Genomic DNA, 18,738 nt, shown 5'->3' on the forward strand with positions numbered 1-18,738 from the left:
CCGGTCATGGTGTCCTGGGGGGCCTGAAATGGGGGAAAAATGGGGATTTGGGGAAAAAATGGGGAAAGAGAAAAAAAAAATGGTGAAAATCGGTGAAAAAATGACGAAATTATGACGAAAAATGATGAAATTATGGCAAAAATCGGATTAAAAATGGGATTTTTAGGGGATTTTGAAGGGGATTTGGAGCTGCTGCCGGTCATGGTGTCCTGGGGGGCCTGAAAATGGGGGGAAAAATGGGGATTTTGGGAAAAAATGGGGAAAAAGAAAAAAAAAATGGTGAAAATCGGTGAAAAAATGACAAAAATATGGCAAAAAATGATGAAATTACGGCAAAAATCGCATTAAAAATGGGATTTTTAGGAGGTTTTGAAGGAGCTGCTGCCGGTCATGGTGTCCTGGGGGGCCTGGGAAAGAGGATTTGGGGGGAAAATGGGGATTTTGGGAAAAAAAGGAAAAAAAAATGGGGAAAATCGGTGAAAAAATGACGAAATTATGATGAAAAATGGGGAAAATATGGGATTTTTAGGGTGTTTTTTATGGGATTTGGGGGATTTGAAAAGGACAGTTTGGTGTTCTGTGCTGGGGATCCTGAAATTGGGGGAAAAATGGGGATTTTGGGAAAAAATGGGGAAAAAGGAAAAAAAAATGGTGAAAATCAGTGAAAAAATGAGGAAAATATGATGAAAAATGGGGAAAAAATGGGGAAAATTGGATTAAAAATGAGATTTTTAGGGGATTTTTAGGGGATTTTGAAGGGGATTTGGAGCTGCTGCCGGTCATGGTGTCCTGGGGGGCCTGGGAAAGAGGATTTGGGGAGAAAAAGGAAAAAAAAATGGTGAAAATCGGTGAAAAAATGACGAAAATATGACGAAAAATGACAAAATTACGGCAAAAATCGCATTAAAAATGGGATTTTTAGGGGATTTTGAAGGAGACAGTTTGGTATTCTGTACTGGGGATCCTGAAATTGGGGGAAAATGGGGATTTTGGGAAAAAATGGGGAAAAAGAAAAAAAAAATGGTGAAAATCGGTGAAAAAATGAGGAAAATATGACGAAAAATGGGGAAAATAAGGTGAAAATTGGATAAAAAATGGGATTTTTAGGGGATTTTGAAGGAACTGCTGCTGGTCATGGTGTCCTGGGGGGCCTGGAGTGGGGATTTGGGGGGAAAAAGGGGGATTTGGGGAAAAAAAGAAAAAAAAATGGTGAAAATCGGTGAAAAAATGACGAAAATATGATGAAAAATGACAAAAATAAGGCAAAAATTGGATAAAAAATGGGATTTTTAGGAAGTTTTAATGAGAATATTTTGGTATTCTGTATTGGGGAGACAGAATTGGGGTGAAAAATGGGGATTTTGGGGAAAAATGGGAAAAAAAATGGTGAAAATCGGTGAAAAAATGGCGAAATTAGGGCAAAAAATGACGAAATTATGACGAAAAATGGAGAAAAAATGGCGAAAATTGGATTAAAAATGGGATTTTTAGGGGATTTTGAAGGAGCTGCTGCCGGTCATGGTGTCCTGGGGGGCCTGGAGTGGGGGGAAAAATGGGGATTTTGGGGAAAAATGGGGAAAAAGAAAAAAAAAATGGTGAAAATTGGTGAAAAAATGACGAAAATCGGTGAAAAAATGACGAAATTAGGGCAAAAAATGACAAAAAAATGGGGAAAATTGGATTAAAAATGGGATTTTTAGGGGATTTTGAAGGAGCTGCTGCTGGTCATGGTGTCCTGGGGGGCCTGGAAATGGGGGGAAAAATGGGAATTTTGGGAAAAAATGGGGAAAAAGAAAAAAAAAATGGTGAAAATCGGTGAAAAAATGAGGAAATTATGACGAAAAATGATGAAATTATGGCAAAAATCGCATTAAAAATGGGAATTTTAGGGGATTTTGAAGGGGAGAGTTTGGTATTCTGTACTGGGGATCCTGAAAATGGGGGAAAAATGGGGATTTTGGGAAAAAATGGGGAAAAAGAAAATAAAATTCGTGAAAATCGGTGAAAAAATGAGGAAATTAGAGCAAAAAATGACAAAATTACGACAAAAAATGGGGAAAAAATGGGATTTTAAAGGGGATTTGGAGCTGCTGCCGGTCATGGTGTCCTGGGGGGCCTGGGAAAGAGGATTTGGGGGTAAGATTTGGAAAAGAAAAAAAAATGGTGAAAATCGGTGAAAAAATGACGAAATTAGGGCGAAAAATGGGGAAAATATGATGAAAAATGGGGAAAAAATGGGATTTTTAGGAGGTTTTAATGAGAATATTTTGGTATTTTGCCGTGAGGATCCTGAAAATGGGGAAAAATGAGGATTTTGGGAAAAAATGGAGAAAAAATGACGAAAATCAGTGAAAAAATGACAAAATTATGGCAAAAAGTGGGGAAAATAAGGCAAAAATTGAATAAAAAATGGGAATTTTAGGGGATTTTAATGAGAATATTTTGGTATTTTGTCGTGAGGATCCTGAAAATGGGGAAAAAATGGGGATTTGGGGAAAAAAAGGAAAAAAAAAATTGTGAAAATTGGTGAAAAAATGACGAAATTAGGGCAAAAAATGGCGAAATTATGACGAAAAATGGGGAAAAAATGGGATTTTTAGGGTGTTTTTCATGGGATTTGGGGGATTTGAAAAGGACAGTTCGGTGTTCTGTGCTGAGGATCCTGAAAATGGGGAAAAAATGGGGATTTTGGGAAAAAATGGGGAAAAAGAAAAAAAAATGGTGAAAATTGGTGAAAAAATGAGGAAATTAGGGCAAAAAATGATGAAAAAATGGGGAAAATTGGATTAAAAATGGGAATTTTGGGGGATTTTAATGAGAATATTTTGGTGTTCTGTGCTGGGGATCCTGAAAATGGGGGAAAAAATGGGGATTTTGGGGAAAAAAAGAAAAAAAAATTGTGAAAATGGGTGAAAAAATGAGGAAATTAGGGTGAAAAATGGGGAAAAAATAGGGAAAATTGGATAAAAAATGGGATTTTTAGGGGATTTTAATGAGAATATTTTGGTATTTTTTCCTGAGGATCCTGAAAATGGGGAAAAAATGGGGATTTGGGGAAAAATGGGGAAAAAGAAAAAAAAAATGGTGAAAATCGGTGAAAAAATGAGGAAAATATGACGAAAAATGGGGAAAAAATGGTGAAAATCGCATTAAAAATGGGATTTTTAGGGGATTTCAAAGAAGACAGTTTGGTATTCTGTACTGGGGATCCTGAAATTGGGGGAAAATGGGGATTTTGGGAAAAAATGGGGAAAAAGAAAAAAAAAATGGTGAAAATCGGTGAAAAATTGGCGAAATTATGACGGAAAATGGGGAAAATATGACGAAAATTGGATAAAAAATGGGATTTTTAGGGGATTTTGAAGGGGATTTGGAGCTGCTGCCGGTCATGGTGTCCTGGGGGGCCTGAAATGGGGGGAAAAATGGGAATTTTGGGGAAAAATGGGGAAAGAGAAAAAAAAATGGTGAAAATTGGTGAAAAAATGGGGAAATTAGAGCAAAAAATGGGGAAAAAATGGGGAAAATTGGATTAAAAATGGGAATTTTGGGGGATTTTAATGAGAATATTTTGGTAATCTGTGCTGGGGATCCTGCAAATGGGGAAAAATTGGGAATTTTGGGAAAAACTGGGGAAAAAGAAAAAAAAATGGTGAAAATCGGTGAAAAAATGAGGAAAATATGATGAAAAATGGGGAAAAAATGGGATTTTTAGGGGAATTTAAAGGGGATTTGGAGCTGCTGCCGGTCATGGTGTCCTGGGGGGCCTGGAATGGGGATTTGGGGGGAAAAAGGGGGATTTGGGGAAAAAAAGGAAAAAAAAAAGGTGAAAATCGGTGAAAAAATGAGGAAAATCGGTGAAAAAATGGCGAAAATATGACGAAAAATGGGGAAAAAATGGGATTTTTAGGGTGTTTTTTATGGGATTTGGGGGATTTGAAAAGGACAGTTTGGTGTTCTGTGCTGGGGATCCTGAAAATGGGGAAAAAATGGGAATTTTGGGAAAAAAATGGGGAAAAAGGAAAAAAAAATGGTGAAAATTGGTGAAAAAATGAGGAAATTAGGGCAAAAAATGGGGAAAAAATGGGGAAAAATGGATAAAAAATGGGATTTTTAAGGGATTTTAATGAGAATATTTTGGTATTTTGTCCTGAGGATCCTGAAAATGGGGGAAAAATGGGGATTTTGGGAAAAAATGGGGAAAGAGAAAAAAAAAAGGTGAAAATCAGTGAAAAAATGAGGAAATTAGGGCAAAAAATGGGGAAAATATGATGAAAAATGGGGAAAAAATGGGATTTTTAGGAGGTTTTAATGAGAATATTTTGGTGTTCTGACCTGGGGAGACAGAATTGGGGGGAAAAATGGGGATTTTGGGAAAAAATGGGAGAAAAAATGGTGAAAATTGGAGAAAAAATGACGAAATTAGAGCAAAAAATGACGAAATTATGGCAAAAAATGGGGAAAAAATGGGATTTTTAGGGGATTTTGAAGGAGCTGCTGCCGGTCATGGTGTCCTGGGGGGCCTGAAAATGGGGGAAAAATAGGGATTTTGGGGAAAAATGGGGAAAAAGAAAAAAAAAATGGTGAAAATTGGTGAAAAAATGAGAAAATTAGGGCAAAAAATGGGGAAAATAAGGCGAAAATTGAATAAAAAATGGGAATTTTAGGGGATTTTAATGAGAATATTTTGGTGTTCTGTCCTGAGGATCCTGAAAATGGGGGAAAAATGGGAATTTTGGGAAAAAATGGGGAAAAAGGAAAAAAAAATTTGTGAAAATCGGTGAAAAAATGAGGAAAATCGGTGAAAAAATGGCGAAATTATGATGAAAAATGGGGAAAAAATGGGGTAAATTGGATTAAAAATGGGAATTTTTGGGGATTTAAATGAGAATATTTTGGTGTTCTGACCTGGGGAGACAGAATTGGGGTGAAAAATGGGGATTTTGGGGAAAAAAGAAAAAAAAAATGGTGAAAATCGGTGAAAAAATGGCAAAATTATGGCAAAAAATGGGGAAAAAATGGGGAAAATTGGATTAAAAATGGGAATTTTGGGGGATTTTAATGGGAATATTTTGGTGTTCTGTGCTGAGGATCCTGAAAATGGGGAAAAAATGGGAATTTTGGGAAAAACAAAAAAAAAAGGTGAAAATCGGTGAAAAAATGACGAAATTATGGCAAAAAATGGGGAAAATATGGCAAAAAATGGGGAAAAAATGGGATTTTTAGGAGGTTTTAATGAGAATATTTTGGCGTTCTGACCTGGGGAGACAGAATTGGGGTGAAAAATGGGGATTTTGGGAAAAAATGGAGAAAAAATGGGGAAAATCGGTGAAAAAATGGCGAAATTATGGCAAAAAATGGGGAAAAAAATGGGATTTTTAGGGGATTTTGAAGGGGATTTGGAGCTGCTGCCAGTCATGGTGTCCTGGGGGGCCTGAAATGGGGGGAAAAATGGGGATTTTGGGAAAAAATGGGGAAAAAGAAAAAAAATTCGTGAAAATCGGTGAAAAAATGGCGAAATTATGGCAAAAAATGGGGAAAATATGGTGAAAATTGGATAAAAAATGGGATTTTTAGGAGATTTTAATGAGAATATTTTGGTATTTTGTCCTGAGGATCCAGAAATTGGGGGAAAAAATGAGGATTTTGGGAAAAAATGGGGAAAATTGGTGAAAAAATGAGGAAAATACGGTGAAAATTGGGGAAAAAATGGGGGAAAAATGGGGAAAAATGGGAATTTTAGGGTTTTTTTGGGGAATTTCAAGAGGATTTGGGGGAATTTGAAAAGGAGAGACTGAAAAATGGGAAAAAAAGTAAAATTTGGGGAAAAAATGATGGAAAAATGTGATTTTTGGGGGAAATTAGGGAAAAATGGGAATTTTTGGGGAAATTTTGGGACATTTTGGAGCATTTTAGGGCCAATTTTAGGGTGGATTTTGGGAGCATTTTGGGGAATTTTAGAGAAAATTTTGGGACATTTTAGGGTCAATTTTTGGGCAATTTTAGGGTTAATTTTGGGGTCAATTTAGGACGAATTTTGGGGTGAATTTTTGGGCAATTTTGGGACATCTTAGGAGAAATTTTGTGGCAATTTTTGGGGGAATTTTGGGACATTTTAGGGTCACTTTTGAGGTGAATTTTTGGGGCATTTTGGGGTCAATTTTGGGAGATTTTGGAGCATTTTAGGGTCAATTTTAGGATGGATTTTTGGAGCATTTTGGGGAATTTTAGAGAAAATTTTGGGACATTTTAGGAGGAATTTTGGGGCATTTTAGGGTCAATTTTGGGACATTTTGGGAGAAATTTTTGGGCAATTTTTGGGGGAATTTTGGGATATTTTAGGGTCAATTTAAGAGGAATTTTGGGACTTTTTAGGGTCAATTTTGGGACATTTTAGAGTCAATTTTGAGGTCAATTTTTGGGGCATTTTGGGGTCAATTTTGGGACATTTTAGGAGAAATTTTTGGGCAATTTTTGGGGGAATTTTGGGGCATTTTGGGTTAATTTTAGGAGGAATTTTGGGACATTTTAGGGTCAATTTTAGGGTCAATTTTAGGGTCAATTTTGGGGTTGATTTAGGGGAATTTTAGAGAAAGTTTTGGAATATTTTGGGACATTTTAGGAGGAATTTTGGGGCATTTTAGGGCAATTTTGGGGTGAATTTTAGAGCATTTTGGGACATTTTAAAGAGAATTTTGAGGTCAATTTTGGGACCGTTTGGGGGAATTTTAGAGAAAATTTTGGGACATTTTGGGACATTTTAAGGTCAATTTTGAGGTCAATTTTTGGGGCTTTTTGGGTTCATTTTAGGAGGAATTTTGGGGTATTTTTGGGGTCAATTTTGGGACACTTTGGGGAATTTTGGAGAAAATTTCAGGGAATTTCAGGACATTTCAGGAGGAATTTTGGGGCATTTTTGGGCAATTTTGGGGAAATTTCAGAGAAAATTTTGGGGCATTTTAGGGTCAATTTTGAGGTCAAATTTTGGAGCATTTTGGGGTCAATTTTGGGGAATTTTAGAGAAAATTTTGGGACATTTTGGGATCAGTTTTGGGGCATTTTGGGGGAATTTTGGGACATTTTAGGGTCAGTTTAGGGGTAATTTTGGGACATTTTGAGGTCAATTTTTGGGGGAATTTTGGGCCACTTTAGGGTCAATTTTGGGAACATTTTAGGGACATTTTAGGAGAAATTTTTGGGGTCAATTTTGGGATGTTTTAAGGTCAACTCGGGGTAATTCTAAGAGAAACTTTGAGGCATTTTAGGTCAATTTTGGGGAGTTTTGGGGCCATTTTTGGGACATTTTGGGGTCAATTTTGGGGTCATTTTGGGACATTTTAGGAGAAATTTTTGGGCAATTTTTGGGCAATTTAGGGTCAATTTTGGTAACATTTTAAGGTCAATTTTAGGGCATTTTGGGGCCATTTTGGGGCAATTCTAAGAGAAATTTTGGGGCATTTTCGAAAGAATTTTGGGGTCAATTTTGAGGCCATTTTGGGACATTTTAGAGAAATTTTGGGGCCAAAATCAGCAGAATTTTGGGGCATTTTAGGGACATTTTAGGAATTCTGGAATCAGTTGGGAAGGAAAGTTTGGAGCATTTTAAGATCAATTTTTGGATGGTTTTGGGGAATTTTAGAGAAAATTTGGGGACATTTTAGGGTGAATTTTAGGGACATTTTAGGAACAATTTGGGAGCACTTGGGAAGTGTATTTTGGGGCATTTTAGAGCAATTTTGGGCCATTTTAGGGTCAATTTTGGCAACATTTTAGGGTCAATTGAAGGTCAATTTTGGGACATTTTGGGAGAAGTTTTTGGGCAATTTTTGGGCAAATTTTGGGACATTTTAGGGTCAATTTTGGAGCATTTTAGGGTCAATTTAGGAGAAATTTTGGAACATTTTAGGGTCAACTTAGGAGAAATTTTGGGAAATTTTAGGGTCAATTTAGGAGAAATTTTGAGGCATTTTAGGGTCAATTTAGGAGAAATTTTGGTGTCAATTTTGGGACCATTTTGGGATATTTTAGACAAAATTTTGGGCCATTTTAGGGTCAATTTAGGGTCAATTTTGGGACATTTTAGGAGAAATTTCAGTTCAATTTTTGGGTGAATTTTGGGACATTTTAGGGTCAATTCAGGAAGAATTTTGGGCCATTTTAGGGTCAATTTTGGGAACATTTTAGGGTCAATTTAGAGACAATTTTGGGAGATTTTAGGAGAAATTTTGGGGCAATTTTTGGGGGAATTCTGTGACATTTTAGGGTCAATTTAGGAGAAATTTTGGGGTCAATTTTGGGACCATTTTGGGACATTTTAGGAGAAATTTTTGGGCAAATTTTGGGCCATTTTAGGGTCAATTTTGGGGTCAATTTTGGGCCATTTTAGGGGAAATTTTAGGTCAATTTTTGGGTCAACTTTGGACCATTTTAGTGTCAATTTTTTGGCGAATTTTGGGCCATTTTGGGGTCAATTTAGGTTCAGTTTTGGGCCATTTTAGGGTCAATTTTTGGTTGAATTTTAGACCATTTTAGGCTCAATTTTGGGCCATTTTGGGCTCAATTTTGGGCCATTTTGGGACAATTTTAGGGCTCAATTTTGGGCCATTTTAGGGTCAATTTTTGGGCCATTTTGGGCTCAATTTTGGGCCATTTTAGGGGAAATTTTTGGGCAATTTTTAGGTCATTTTGGGCTCAATTTTGGGCCATTTTAGGGTCAATTTTAGGGTCAATTTTGGGCCATTTTAGGGTCAATTTTTGGTTGAATTTTAGGCCATTTTAGGCTCAATTTTGGGCCATTTTGGGCTCAATTTTTGGTTGAATTTTAGGCCATTTTAGGCTCAATTTTGGGCCATTTTGGGCTCAATTTTGGGCCATTTTGGGGTCAATTTTGGGCCATTTTGGGCTCAATTTTCAGCCATTTTTAGGCTCAATTTTGGGCCATTTTGGGCCAATTTTAGGCCATTTTGGGCTCAATTTTGGGCCATTTTAGGGTCAATTTTTGGGTGAATTTTAGGCCATTTTGGGCTCAATTTTGGGCCATTTTGGGCTCAATTTTGGGCCATTTTTGGGCCATTTTGGGGCCATTTTGGGCTCAATTTTGGGCCAATTCAGGACAAATTTTCAGCCCCATTTCGGGGTTGCCCCTCCCCCCGCCCCTCCCCCCTCACCTGAGGCTTACCTGGGGGTGCAGCGGGGGGTGGGGGAGGGGCGGGGCGGCCCCGGGGTTTCCCCCCCCCTGCCGCAGGGGCTGCTGGGAAGGGGGAGCCTCATGCTGGGGGGGAGCGCCCGGCCGGCCCAGCCTCACCTGGGCAGAGGCACCTGCACAGGTGAGAGAGAGAGGGGAGAGAGGTGAGACACCTGGGACAGGTGAGAGACAGGGGAGACAGGTGAGAGACCTGGGACAGGTGAGAGCGCCCGGCCGGCCCAGCCTCACCTGGGCAGAGGCACCTGCACAGGTGAGAGAGAGAGACACAGGTGAGGCACCTGGACAGGTGAGAGAGACAGGGAAGACAGGTGAGAGACCTGGGACAGGTGAGAGACAGGTGAGAGACCTGGGACAGGTGAGAGACAGGTGAGAGACAGGTGAGAGAGACAGGTGAGAGAGACAGGTGAGAGAGACAGGTGAGAGAGACAGGTGAGAGAGACAGGTGAGAGCGCCCGGCCGGCCCAGCCTCACCTGGGCAGAGGCATCCGGACAGGTGAGAGAGAGACAGGTGAGAGAGACAGGTGAGACACCTGGGACAGGTGAGAGAGAGGCAGGTGAGAGAGAGAAAGGTGAGAGACAGGTGAGACACCTGGACAGGTGAGAGACAGGTGAGAGACAAGTGAGAGACAGGTGAGAGACAGGTGAGAGACAGGTGAGAGACAGGTGAGAGACAGGTGAGAGACAGGTGAGACACCTGGACAGGTGAGAGAGAGAGGGAGACACCTGCAGGTACTTGGGACAGGTGAGACACAGGTGAGAGACAGGGAAGAGACAGGTGAGGTACCTGGGACAGGTGAGAGAGAGACAGGTGAGACAGGTGAGACAGAGTGAGAGACAGGGAGAGAGACAGGTGAGAGACCTGGGACAGGGGAGAGAGAGGTGAGAGCGCCCGGCCGCCCAGCCTCACCTGGGCACAGGCACCTGGACAGGTGAGAGAGAGACAGGGAGAGAGAGGTGAGACACCTGGGACAGGCGAGAGACAGGTGAGACAGATGAGGTACAAGGGAGAGACACAGGTGAGACACGGCAGGTACCTGGGACAGGTGAGAGACACAGGGGAGACACAGGTGAGAGACAGGTGAGGTATCTGGGACAGGTGAGAGAAACAGGTGAGAGAGACAGGTGAGACAGGGCAGGTACCTGGGACAGGTGAGAGAGACAGGGGAGAGAAAGACAGGTGAGACACCTGGGACAGGTGAGAGAGAGACAGGGGAGACACAGACAGGTGCGACACCTGGGACAGGTGAGAGACAGGTGAGAGACAGGTGAGAGCGCCCAGCTGGCCCAGCCTCACCTGGGCAGAGGCACCTGCACAGGTGAGAGACAGGGAGAGAGGTGAGAGACCTGGGACAGGTGAGAGACAGGTGAGAGACAGGTGAGAGCGCCCGGCCGGCCCAGCCTCACCTGGGCAGAGGCACCTGCACAGGTGAGAGAGAGAGACACAGGTGAGAGAGACAGGTGAGACACCTGGGACAGGTGAGAGAGAGAGGGGAGAGACCTGGGACAGGTGAGAGACAGGGGAGAGAGAGGTGAGACATCTGGGACAGGTGAGAGACAGGTGAAAGTGCCCGGCCGGCCCAGCCTCACCTGGGCAGAGGCACCTGCACAGGTGAGAGAGAGAGGGAGAGAGGTGAGGGACCTGGGACAGGTGAGAGAGACAGGTGAGACACCTGGGACAGGTGAGAGTGCCTGGCCAGCCCAGCCTCACCTGGGCAGAGGCACCTGCACATGTGAGAGAGAGAGAGAGAGAGAGGTGAGAGACCTGGGACAGGGGAGAGAGAGACAGGGAGAGAGACACAGGTGAGAAAGAGACAGTTGAGACAGACAGGTGAGAAACAGGTGAGACACCTGGGACAGGTGAGACAGACAGGTGAGAGACCTGGGACAGGTGAGAGAGAGGCAGGTGAGACAGATGAGGTACAAGGGAGAGACACAGGGGAGACACAGGTGAGAGACAGGTGAGGTACCTGGGACAGGTGAGAGACACAGATCAGAGACAAGGGAGACACAGGTGAGACAGAGACAGGTGAGAGAAAGACAGGTGAGACTCCTGGGACAGGTAAGAGAGAGACAGGGGAGACACAGACAGGTGGGACACCTGGGACAGGTGAGAGAGAGGGGAGAGAGAGACAGGTGAGAGAGAGACAGGGGAAACACAGGTGAGAGAGACAGGGGAGAGACAGGTGAGACACCTGGGACAGGTGAGAGAAACAGGGAGAGACAGGGGAGAGACAGGTGAGACACAGGGGAGACACAGGAGAGGTACCTGGGACAGGTGAGACACAGGTGAGACAGGGCAGGTATCTGGGACAGGTGAGAGACTGGTGAGACAGGTGACAGACAGAGGTGAGAAACAGGTGAGGTACTTGGCACAGGTGAGAGACAGGTGAGAGAAACAGGTGAGAGAGACAGGTGAGAGAAACAGAGACAGGTGAGAGAGACAGGTGACAGACAGGTGACAGAGACAGGTGAGACACAGGGGAGGTACAGAGCAGAGACACAGGTGAGAGACAGGTGAGACACCTGGGACAGGTGAGAAACAGGTGAGAGACAGGTGAGACACAGGGGAGACAGGGCAGGTACCTGGGACAGGTGAGAGAGACAGGGAGAGACAGGTGAGACACCTAGGACAAGTGAGAGAGAGACAGGTGAGACACAGGTGAGAGACAGGTGAGACACAGGTGAGGTACCTGGGACAGGTGAGGTGAAATTGCCACGAAAAATGGGGAAAAAATGGCTCAGATTGACCTCAAATCTCCCCAGAATTAGCTAAATTGACCCAAAATCCACCCCAGGTGAGACAGGTGAGTTACCTGGGACAGGTGAGGGGAAATTCAGGTGAGAAGTGGAGGAAAAATGAGGGAAAATGACCCAAAAATGGCTGAGATTGACCCAAAATCCACCCAAAATTGGGGTGAATTGACCCAAAATCCACCCCAGGTGAGACAGGTGAGACTCAGGTGAGACAGGTGAGGTGAAATTCCCATGAAAAACAGGGAAAATGGGAAAAATGACCCCAAAATGGCTCAGGTTGACCCCAAATCCACCCAAAATTGGGGTAAATTGACCCAAAATCCATCCCAGGTGAGACAGGTGAGACACACCTGGACAGGTGAGGGAAATGTGAAACTGAGCATTGCTGAGCTCACCTGTCTAGAGAACTCACCTGTTCCACCCTCACCTGCCCAGGTAACTCACTCAGCTAGCCAGGTAACTCACCTACCCTACCTCACCTGCCCAGGTAACTCACCTATCACAGGTAACTAACTCACCTGTCTAGGTAACTCACCTGTCCCACCTCACCTGCTTAGGTAACTCACCTGTCCCACCCTCACCTGTCCCAGGTGTAACCCACCTGTCCCACCCTCACCTGGCCCAGGTAACTCATCCACCTGCCCAGGTAACTCACCTGTCCCACCTCACCTGTCCAGGTAACTCACCTGTCCCACCTCACCTGTCCCACCCTGTCCTGTCTCAGGTAACTCACCTGTCCCACATCACCTGTCCCAGGTAACTCACCTGTCCCACCCTCACCTCACCTGTCCAGGTAACTCACCTGTCCCACTCTCACCTGTCCAAGTGTAACTCACTTGCCCAGGTAGCTCACCTGTCCCACCTCTCCTGCCCAGATAACTCACCTGTCCCAGGTGTAACTCACCTGTCCCCCCTCCCCTGCCCAGGTAACTCACTCACCTGTCCCAGGTGACTCACCTGTGCTCGCAGGGCCCTCCTCCTCCTCCTCACACTCCACTTCCACGGTGCCGGTGAGGCGGGGGGGCGTCCTGGGGGGAGGGGACAGGTGAGACACCTGAGAGACACCTGGGGTACACCTGAGAGACACCTAGAGATACCTGGGAGACACCTGGGGACATCTAGGGACACCTGGGGACACCTGAGAGACACCGGGGAACACCTGAGAGACACCTGAGCGACACCTGAGCACACCTGGGGACACCTGAGAGACACCTGAGCACACCTGGGGACACCTGAAGGACACCTGGGGACACCTGAGAGACACCTGAGGGACACTGGGAACACCTGGGGTACACCTGAGAAACACCTAGAGATACCTGGGAGACACCTGGGGACATCTAGGGACACCTGACGAACACTTGAGACCAACTGGGGACACCTGAGGAACACCTGAGAGACAGGTGAGACACCTGGGGACACCTGAAAGTCAGGTGAGCACACCTGGGGACACCTGGAGACACACCTGGGGACACCTGAGCCATGCCTAAAAACACTGGAGAACACCTGGAAATACCTGAGAGATACCTGGGGACACCTGTGCACACCTGGGAGACACCTGAGCACTCCTGTGGAGGTGCTGTGCACACCTGGGGGACACCTGACAACATCTGTGCACACCTGGGAAACACCTGAGACCAACTGAGAACAACTGAGAGACACCCGAGCTCACCTGAGCACACCTGGGGACACCTGAGAGACACCTGGGCTCAGCTGAACACACCTGAGCACACCTGGGGAGGAGCTGAGCTCACCTGAACACACCTGAGCACACCTATGGAAGTGCTGTGCACACCTGAGCACAGCTGGGGAACACGTGAACGCACCTGGGCAACACCTGGGCAACACCTGAGCTCACCTGAACACACCTGAGCACAGCTGGGGAACACGTGAACACACCTGGGCAACACCTGAGCTCACCTGAACACACCTGGGCACACCTACAGAAGTGCTGTGCACACCTGGGCACACCTGGGGAACACCTGAACGCACCTGAGCACACCTGAGCACAGCTGGGGAACACGTGAGCACAGCTGAACACACCTGGGGAACACCTGCGCTCACCTGGGAAACACCTGAGCACAGCTGAGCTCACCTGGGGAACACCTGAGCTCACCTGAACACAGCTGGGGAGGAGCTGAGCTCACCTGGGCAACACCTGGGGAACACCTGAGCTCACCTGAACACACCTGGGCACACCTACGGAAGTGCTGTGCGCACCTGGGCACACCTGGGGAACACCTGAACTCACCTGAGCATGGCTGGGCAACACCTGGGGAACACCTAAGCTCACCTGAGCTCACCTGAACACACCTGGGCACACCTGAGCTCACCTGAACACACCTGGGCACACCTGAGCACACCTGAGCTCACCTGCCCCACCCCAAGGGTGACCCCCTAAGTGACCTAAACACTGCAGTGACCTCTGAGTGACCTCAGAGTGACCCAAAGTGACCCCAGAGTGACCTAAACACTGCACAGTGACCCCAGAGTGACCCTAAAGTGACCTCTGAGTGACCCCAGGGTGACCTAAAATGACCCCAGAATGACCTCAGAGTGACCCCAGAGTGACCTCAAAGCTGCAGGGTGACCCTGAGTGACCCCAAACCCCACACTGAGACCCCAAAGTGACCCCAAACCCCATAAAGTGACCCCAAACTGACCCCACAGTGACCCCAAACCCCATAAAGTGACCCCAAACTGACCCCACAGTGACCCCAAACCCCATAAAGTGACCCCAAAGTGACCCTAAACTCCATAAAGTGACCCCAAAGTGACCCCAAAGTGACCCCAAACCCCATAAAGTGACCCCAAATCACAAACTGAGATCCCAAACTGACCTAAACCCCTAATTGGGACCCCAAACTGACCCCAAACCCCATAAAGTGACCCCAAAGTGACCCCAAACCCCCTAAAGTGACCCCAAACCCCCCAACGTGACCCTAAACCCCATAAAGTCACTCCAGAGTGACCCCAAACCCCACAGAAAACCCCCCCAAACCCACAGAAAATAAACCCCAAACCCACAGAAACTAAACCCCAAACCCACAGAAAATCTCCCCAAACCCCACTGAAAATAAACCCCAATCCTCTCACCCCATAGATAAAAAAATCCCCAAATCTGGGACTCCCAAACGCCTCACAGCTCCTTCACCCCACAGAAAACCCCTCAGAACCCCTTCACCCCACAGAAAAACCTCCCAAACCCCTCACATTCTCCTCACCCCACACAAAAATCCCCTCAAACCCCTCATAATCCCCTCACCCCAAATCTGGGACCCCCAAACCTCTCAGAACCCACTCACCCCACAGAAAACACCTCACAAGCCCCTCAGAGCTGCTTCACCCCAAACCTGGGACCCCCAAACCCCTCAGAGCTTCCTTCACCCCACAGAAAATCCCCCAAACCCCTCACATTCTCCTCACCCCACAGAAAACACCTCAGAACCCACTCACCCCACAGAAAATACACCCCAAACCCCACAGAAAACCCCTCACAACCCCCTTCACCCCATAGGAAAATCCCCCAAACCCCTCACATTCTCCTCACCCCACAGAAAACACCTCACAACTTCCTCCACCCCACAGAAAATCCTCTCAAGTCCCTCACAGCTTCCTCACCCCAAATCTGGGAGCCCCAAATCCTTCAGAGCTCCTTCACCCCACAGAAAATCCCTCAGAACCCACTCACCCCACAGAATATCCCCCCAAGCTCCTCACAGCCCACTCGCCCCAAATCTGGGACCCCCAAACCCCTCAGAGCTCCCTCACCCCACACAAAATCCCTTCAAACCCCTCACCATCTCTTCACCCCACAGAAAATCCCCCCAAACCCCTCACAGTCCCCTCACCCCACAGAAAACATCTCACAGCTCCCTCAGAGCTCCTTCACCTCACAGAAAACATCTCACAGCTCCCTCACCCCACAGAAAATCCACCCCAAACCCCACAGAAAGTACACCCCAAACCCCTCAGAACCCCCTCACCCCACAGAAAATCCCCCCAAATCCCTCACAACCCTCCTCACCCCACAGAAAATCCCTCAGAACCCCCTCACCCCACAGAAAATCCCCCAAGCCCCTCACAGCTCGCTCACCCCACAGAAAACACCTCACAACTCCATTCACCCCACAGAAAACAAACCCCAAACCCCTCACATTCTCCTCACCCGACAGAAAACACCTCAGAACCCACTCACCCCATAGAAAATCCCCCAAGCTCCTCACATTCTCCTCACCCCACAGAAAACACCTCACAAGCCCCTCACAGCTCCCTCGCCCCAAATCTGGGACCCCCAAACCCTTCACAGCTCCCTCACCCCACAGAAAACAACTCACCCCACAGAAAATCCACCCCAAACCCCACAGAAATCCCCCCAACGCCCTCACAGCTCCTTCTCCCCACAGAAAATCCGCTCAAGCCCCTCACAATCCCCTCACCCCAAATCTGGGACCCTCAACCCCTCAGAGCCCACTCACCCCACAGAAAATCCCCCCAAACTCCTCACAGCTCCCTCACCCCACAGAAAATCCTCCCACCCCACAGAAAACACCTCACAAGCCACTTCACCCCACAGAAAACCCCCAAAGACCCTCACAACCCCCTTCACCCCACACAAAATCCCTCAGAGCTTCCTCACCCCACAGAAAACACCTCACAACCCACTCATCCCACAGAAAACACACCCCAAACCCCTCACAGCTCCTTCACCCCACGGAAAATCCCCTCAAACCCCTCACAATCCCCTCACCCCAACTCTGGGACCCCCAAACCCCTCACAACCCCATTCACCCCACAGAAAATCCCCCAAACCCCACAGAAAATCTCTCTAAACCCCACAGAAAACCCCTCAGAACCCACTCACCCCACAGAAAATCCCCCCAAACCCCACACAAAACCCTCAGAACCCACTCACCCCACAGAAAATCCCCCCAAGCTCCTCACAGCCCACTCGCCCCAAATCTGGGACCCCCAAACCCTTCAGAGCTCCTTCACCCCACAGAAAATCCCTCACAGCTTCCTCACCCCACACAAAATCCCTTCAAACCCCTCACCATCTCTTCACCCCACACAAAATCCCTTCAAACCCCTCACCATCTCTTCACCCCACAGAAATCCCCCAACCCCCTCACAGCTCCTTCTCCCCACAGAAAATCCGCTCAAGCCCCTCACCCCAAATCTGGGACCCTCAACCACTCAGAGCCCACTCACCCCACAGAAAATCCCCCAAACCCCACAGAAAATCTCTCTAAACCCCACACAAAACCCCTCAGAACTCACTCACCCCACAGAAAACACACCCCAAACCCCTCACACCTCCCTCACCCCAAATCTGGGACCCCCAAACCCCTCACAGCCCCTTCTCCCCACAGAAAATCACCCAAACCCCTCACAACCCCTTCACCCCACAGAAAACACCTCAGAACCCCCTTCACCCCACAGAAAATCCCCCAAACCCCTTCACCCCACAGAAAATCCCCCCAAAGCCTCCCGGCTCCCTCAGGCCTCCCCGCTCTCCTCTCTCTCTGCCGCTCGCCTCTCCCCCGTTACCGATCGCTCCCGGCCGGTCCCGGCGCCTCACGGCGGAGGAGGAGGAGGAGGCGGAAGGCCGGCAGAGGAGGAGGAGGAGGAGGAGGAGGAAGAAGCCGGGGGGAGCCCCGGGGAGGCGCCTGCCGCCGCCGCTCCGCCTCCGACGCCAAATGGCGGCCGGCTCTCCCCCTTCCTTCCCCTCCCCCTCCTGCGCACCCCCCCCCCCGGGTCTGCACCCCCCCCCGGGCCCCCCCAAAGCCCCCCCCGGGCCCTCCTCCCCCCCGCCGCCCTCCCCGTCCCTCAGGGCTCACGGGAAATGGAGTCCAACGCGCCTGAGGGGAGCCGCCGGCAAAATGGCGGCGGGCGGCGCGCGCGCCCGGCCTCAGGGGGAGATCTCGCGAGAGCGCAACGCGTCCCCTATGGGCGATCTCGCGAGATCTCGCGCCCTCCCCACACACTCCGGCCCGCCCTTTTCCCGCCCTTTTCCCGCCCACCGCGGGTCTCGCGAGATCGCCCGCTGAGAGAAATGAAAATCTCGCGAGATCTGCCCCCCCTCACCATCAGCGCCCTCCCGCCGCGCCAAAGCCTCGCGAGAGCGCTCGTTGAGGAGCGTGGCGATCTCGCGAGATCTCGGCGCAGCCCCTCTCCTCCCAGGTCTCGCGAGAGCGCGGTGCGTTTCAATGGGAGATCTCGCGAGATCTCGGCTCTCCCCCTCTTTCTCTCTCTCTCTCTCCCTCCCGCCGCGGCAAATCTCGCGAGATTGCAGCGCTGTCCTATGGGTGTTCTCGCGAGATTTTGGCCTCCCTCCCTCCTCCTCCCTCAGGTCTCCTTCCCGCCCTCCCCTCCTCCCGCCGCGCCAAATCTCGCGAGATCCTACCGCTTCTCCGCCGCCTCTCTCGCGAGATTTCGATCCGAGGCTTTCCCCTCCTTCCCGCCAAAGCCTCGCGAGATCTCTCCGCGTCGCAACGGCCGCTCTCGCGAGATTTCCCTCGCACCGCCCCTCCTCTCGCGAGATCCGCGGCGCGGCTAACCGGCAACTCTCGCGAGAACTCGTCTCCCCTCCCTTCCCGCCCTCCCGACTCTCGCGAGATCCTCTCGGCGTTTCTCTACGGCAGCTCTCGCGAGATTTGGAGCCGCGATCGGCCACGCCTCTCGGTGCGGCTCTACTTCCGGTCCGCGCCGGAACTTCCGGCCTGGGCGCCGCCATCTTGGACCGTGGGCGCCGCCATCTTGGTTCCGCCGCGGAGGATGCTGGG

General features: G+C 48.1%; 1 protein-coding gene across 1 annotated transcript in view; it reads right to left on the reverse strand.

Moving 5' to 3' along the window:
• The window catches only part of LOC146423827 (uncharacterized), a 20,259-nt gene extending 1,548 nt beyond the window's left edge, over positions 1–18,711 (reverse strand). The window contains exons 1-5 of the mRNA XM_085044451.1: positions 18,650–18,711; positions 17,504–17,788; positions 12,914–12,984; positions 9,176–9,315; positions 2,044–2,116 (exon numbers count right to left, since the gene is read on the reverse strand). Coding sequence (XP_084900577.1) covers positions 2,044–2,116; positions 9,176–9,315; positions 12,914–12,984; positions 17,504–17,788; positions 18,650–18,711 — 631 coding nt within the window. The remainder of the gene's footprint in view (positions 1–2,043; positions 2,117–9,175; positions 9,316–12,913; positions 12,985–17,503; positions 17,789–18,649) is intronic.
• Positions 18,712–18,738: the final 27 nt, after the last annotated feature.

This window comes from Lichenostomus cassidix, unplaced genomic scaffold (genome assembly GCF_008360975.1).
Source record: "Lichenostomus cassidix isolate B80296 unplaced genomic scaffold, HeHo_3.0 HiC_scaffold_36, whole genome shotgun sequence".
Lineage (NCBI taxonomy): Eukaryota > Metazoa > Chordata > Aves > Passeriformes > Meliphagidae > Lichenostomus > Lichenostomus cassidix.